This window comes from Pseudopodoces humilis, chromosome 2, assembly GCF_049639895.1.
Source record: "Pseudopodoces humilis isolate 2021_Gansu_Grassland_sample_001 chromosome 2, ASM4963989v1, whole genome shotgun sequence".
Lineage (NCBI taxonomy): Eukaryota > Metazoa > Chordata > Aves > Passeriformes > Paridae > Pseudopodoces > Pseudopodoces humilis.
Genome location: NC_142201.1, coordinates 60,659,775 through 60,665,231, shown reverse-complemented (window position 1 = coordinate 60,665,231; position 5,457 = coordinate 60,659,775). Strand labels below are relative to the sequence as shown.

The 5,457-nt window shown below is 42.7% G+C and overlaps 1 protein-coding gene across 1 annotated transcript; it reads right to left on the bottom strand.

Annotated features, from left to right (window-relative positions):
• Positions 1–215: 215 nt before the first annotated feature.
• CBY2 (chibby family member 2) lies at positions 216–3,945 on the bottom strand. Its single transcript, XM_005516376.3, has 2 exons — positions 3,790–3,945; positions 216–1,314 (listed from the first exon to the last, which is right to left on the bottom strand). Exon 2 carries the CDS (start codon positions 1,199–1,201, stop codon positions 218–220), a length of 984 nt encoding a protein of 327 aa, XP_005516433.2. The 5' UTR covers positions 1,202–1,314; positions 3,790–3,945; the 3' UTR covers positions 216–217.
• Between the last annotated feature and the right edge of the window lie 1,512 nt (positions 3,946–5,457).

Below are 5,457 nucleotides of genomic sequence, written 5' to 3'. Positions count from 1 at the left end.
AAATGCTGAAAAACATGATTCCTGAGGCTAGGCAAATTCATTACAGTCACCTACACCATTTAACCAGGAGGTGAAATATTTCTAAGTACTGCAAGAAAGTTTCAGAAAGAACCAAGGTTCCTCAGATGTCTTCAGGCTCTATTGGGATTTTATTAGGTTCCTGAAAATAGGAGGGAAGCTTTCTGGGAACTGAGCTAGCAGTTCTTAGCCCCAAGCTTCACACGTGTCCAAGCTGATGCTCAGTTGCCAGCTTTTGCCCTGATTCTTCATACACTGGGGAAGTGACAGCAATGATCTCCTTTTCCAGTATATCCATTTGAGCTGTAATGTCTGACACAGTGTTTTTCACAGCTTTCAGCTGCAGCTTCAGTTTATTGTAATCTTCTTGGAAGGATCTGTTCACATCACAGACATTGTGACAACACTCTTTCTCCCCAGAAGGATGGCTCATTTTTAGGAAGGTGTGGAGGAGCTCACACAGATCCTGAAGAACTCGGAGGATTTCATGCTCTCCCAGCATACTTGGGGCAGACTCAATCTTATTCTGAGTTGGAGTAATGTTCTTCCTTCTACCTTCATGTTCCTGCTGGGGGACTGGGCTGGGGTTACCTTTTTCCACAGCTGCAGTGGTGTCAGCGTTCTTCTGAAGGTCTGAGCTGGCATCTTCACTCTCTTCATGGACAGTGATGGCTTTTTGGCCCTTCCAGGTAACAGGGAGTGCTTTATTCTCCTGCTGGAAATCCTCAAATAATTTATTCTTTTTCTGGACTGACTGGAGAGCTTTGTTGTCCAGGCTGAACTGAAAGCCTGTGCTCCTCTCTTGGAAGAGTGGAAATGGTTTATTTTTGCTCTTGAGGCTTTGCTGAAGAACATCAGAGTAAATTACCTGGACAGATTTGTTCCGTGACTGGAGATACTGTAAGGCCTTGTTTTCTTCCCAGAGCATCCTGTTTTTGATCCAGAGGACTTGGTTTTCCTGCCAGAGTGCTCTATTCTCCTCCCAGATGCTCCACTCATTCTGTGCCTTCTTGCAAAAGAGTCTCTGGTGGGAAGGACAGGGTGGCTGGCAGCAGATGTCATTCACCCATTTCCCATCAATAAAGACGAACATCTCGCCCCTTGGCTTCACCCCAGGGGCGATGTAGCCTGTCTCAGGCTCTGTGTGCTGCCTGCTCTGGTTCCTCTGGTCAATGGCAGACATGGCTTTCTTTAGCAAATAGGGGGACTGTGGGAAAAGGCTTCTTCCAGGGCTTCTGCAAGAGGCTACTGACCACTGTCAGGGAGGAGGTGGCACAGTGGGGCTGGAGATTAGGACTGAAAGAACAGGGAACACAAATGCGTAGATTTACTGCCAAAATTCCAAATCAGAATTAAACTACATTAATGACAGGAACAAGCAAATAAATCAGTTCTCACAGGTAACTATGTTGCCCCTTTGATGCTGAAAGGTAAGGAATCCACCAGACACCTAGCTGATAAAAGCTGAGAAAACTGGCATTGGTAGATAAAGAGGCACAATGGCAGCATTAAAAGCTTTCTTATAAAAACCTGGACTTTCCCTTTATCTCTCTACCTCATCTTTACAGACCTGCAGTGGACTAAAATGAGAGAATATTTTCTGCCTCAGAATAGCCTGCTCCCAAATGACAGATGCACAAACACATTAAAAATTGTTATGAGGCTGAAACAAAATTTTCAAAATAAAGCATTTTTAAAGGTTCATATAAAAAATCTGGCCTTGAAAGCAGGTTTCTGTTGCTGATGCTGAGTAGCCTGTGTTAACAGGATGCCACAAAAATGCAGTGACAGTTTTGCTTTTTGATCTTAAAATCCACAATATGCACAGATCATTTGAAACTCCAAACCAAAGCTTTGGGACATCACAACCAAGACAGCTTTGTTGCTCTTTGCGTGTTTTTTTGACAAGCTCCCATCACCATGGTCCAAAAACTGTCACAACCCATAGATAATTCTCCACCTTTCATTCTCATTTCTCCCATCACTCTTCCTCTTTATATCTTTTGATAGCTCTGTTATTTTTCTTGCTTTCTAGCCCTGCAATAGTGATTGCTTATCTTTTTCCTACAGTCCATCTGCCTCTTTTTCACATCATCAGAAAACTCATCTCTAAAATCCATACTGCAGGGCCAAGCCTCTAATGCTTCTCATTTCAGACACAGAAACCTCAGACTTATCTGTTGAACAGTCTCCCCTCCTTTCCCTTACCCAAAATATTGCAGCTTAAATCACCTAACCATAAGTGAACTGGAGCAAATGAAGGATTTCAGTTTTTTACATAGAAAAAAAAAAAAAGACCAATCAGACAATCAAAAATTGTTGTTTTGTGCAAAAAAACCCCTTGTTTTCTGCAGCTTTAACCAAAATTTAATTTATGTGATTTTCATGATGAAGTTATTGGATCAGAGGTTAAACTATTTTTTATAACCAAATTGTTGGAATCCTCTGGCTTTCTGCACAGAGTTTCTAACAGCACAAATGTGACTTTTTCTAGCTAAAAAGAAAAAATAAAGCAGTTACTTGCCAAATTTCACTCAGGTGTATTCTTCTCCCCCTGCTGAGGCCTCCCAGCTTCCCTGCTGTCCCTTGGAAAGCCCAGTTCTGCCTTTCTGTCTGTGAGGTGAGTTTTACCTTCCTGAATCTTGCCCTCATATCTCTACCCCAAGCACTAAGCAGAGAATGATCACAACACACAAGCCCCTCATATCCTCCCGCTCTGCCATCACACTGTTCACCCCCTGTCCTATTGTTGCCCTCTCCTTTTCAAAACCTGTTGCTGTCCCTTTCCCTGTCATTTCCACCAAACAACACTGCATGTCCAGGCTTCTCCAAGTTGAGAGCCAACATCCACACATGCATCCTGCATCCCCTTCCCAAGGCTGTCCAAACACCCATGAAAGTAGTGTTTCATTTAAAATCCAAAATTCCTTCATTTAGGAGAAGGCTACTGCAATATATGTCTGTTTGCAATAACATTTGATTTTATTGCAACCTGTTTCCTCTCTGGATTTCAGGGCTGTCTTCCACATTCATCTGCTGCTTTATCTCACATCAGACTTGTGTTTTCATAATATCATGCTTCTGCTGAAAAAGTATTCCCCAAAAACTCTGTTTTGGACATTTCTTTTCCACTTACACTATGTCCAGAGCTGTGCATTGCTCCCTCTCTTAAACCCTGCAGCCTTTCCAACACATCCCATTCCGTTTGGGTGCCCAGTACCATTTTTTTTCCCCTAAAAGTCCCAAAATGGGGGCGTGGTGAGACATGAAGGGGCAGAGAGCAAATCAGCCACAGAGGTAATTCTTAATATTTAATTTATTTAATTTTTAATAATTAGACCCCTAATTATCCAGGGAAGATGCAGAACACGTCCAGCATCAGAAGCCCAGACCCACGTGCCTATCATGGACAAGCAGCTACAGTTCTTAAAGTCACTTTTGGATAAAGTGTTTAGATTGCACATTTTCAGGATAAACAGAAATGTATAATATATACGACTTTGAAGGACGTTATCTAGGGGACAATTAAACTTGACAGTGGCTCTGTCAGCTCTTTTGCACTGCCAGGGATATATTGACCCAAGGTTTAGAGAGATACTTCAAGTTTCCAACGCTTCCCATCAAATGTTTTTCCCTCATCTCTGAATAATCCCAGGAAATGCTGGGCAGCTGGGTGGATGGGCAAGGCAGCCAGCTGCGGGGAAGCCACACCAAACCAAGACAGGCTGGGCAGTTTAGGAGCACAATGTGACACACCCAGCACATGCTCACCTTCTCAGCGAGGCCAGCGGTGTTCCCTCTCTCCAGAGCCTGGTGAAGCAGCCCGGTCTGAGGTCTCGCTGCTCCTGGGGTGTCCAGAGGTGGTGGATGCACAGCCAGGGACAGGGGACTGGGGCTGATGTGAGCACTGGCAGCGACCTTGCCCCAGAAGCAGCCACCTGCCCCCGACCCTCCAGGGCCTGGGAGGTCCTGCACACCCTCCTTGCACAGCTCACTTCTGCGCTCCTTCCCCTCAAGACTGGCTTTGACTTTTCCCAGCATTGCTCTGCTGGGTTATTTCTCATGGAAATGACCTTTCTGCTAGCTCGGCTCCCACGCCCTTTCCTGAACCCAGACTTCCTGATCTCCCTTTGATGCTCATAACTGAGGACAGTTTGGACAGATTCTTTCTCCATCACACCCTCTTAAAACAAATTTTGCTTTTATTCTGAATCTTTAAATTCTGTCTGTTGAACTGATATTGATACGTTCATAAATCACTTCCTCGTATGCGCTGTGAGAGTTGAAGTAATTTTCCAAGGACAACAAGAAATTCTTTTTGACTGTAAGCTTAAGAGCAGACTATAGCTGAACTCTATTAAGAAGAAAATAGAATATATAAGGGATGCGCACATTGCAGGTTTAGATATTATTTGTAGCAGCTATTTCCACTTCCATGTCTTTACATTTCTAATGAAGTCTGTCTTATTTGCTACATCTTTCAGATTTTTTTTTTTTTTAATCGAGGTTCTTGAATAATAAATATAGCATTTAATTTATTTTTCAGTGAAAATTACCAAGTTGACATCACCCTCAAGGTGACTGCTTTTGCTTTAGGAACTTGGGGGCATAGTTCAACTTTGCTGTTATATGAAAATTATAAACTCAGGTATAAAATCCTTCTCTGTGATTGCTCCCTTGCTTATATTTAATCTTAGACAACAAAAACACATCACAGGTTACTCAGGCAACTCCCCAGCGGGTATCCTTCTTTATTTGAACTCCAATATCATGTACAGGAAAACAGAAAAATGTCCTCAAAAGAGAAAATATTTTATCATGGGCTCTTTGTGTTTGGCCTGCCATTAGATGAGAATTTAAGGGCGCTACCCAGAGCAGACACTTTTCAGGAAATGTCCAGTCTGAACTTCTGCAGAACTGGGGTTATGGACACCAAAAGTGATCTTTGATGAACATTTTAGGATCTAAGAACTGACTAGAAACTGAATGAATAGAGAGAAGTGCAGCTGCTTGATCCAGAACCACAGAGAACTAACTTGGTAGGGAGTGTACCTTTGCTTTTCTTATGCAGTATTTTCCTCAAAGTTTTGTAAAGTTCTTCTGCCAAGTCATTTTTTTTCTGAAAATTATGAATTTGAGTGCCAATACATTTGGATCAAATTTAGTGAATATCATCAGATACGTTTACACACACATCAGAACTGGAAATGCTGCAAGAGCTCATAGCAGAATTTTTAATAGCAGCTACACTGATTTCTGAGCTGGGCTCTCAAAACGACTGAGGTGTCATTCACAAGATTACAAAGGCAGAAATAATGCTGAGTGTGTTCCAATTTCTGCCAAGAGACAAGTAATCCCTGCTCTGTAAGAAGGTTTTGAACTAACTTGCCAGCTGAGTGTTTTGTCCACGGCTTCAGTCTGTTCAGTTTCTCAGAGATG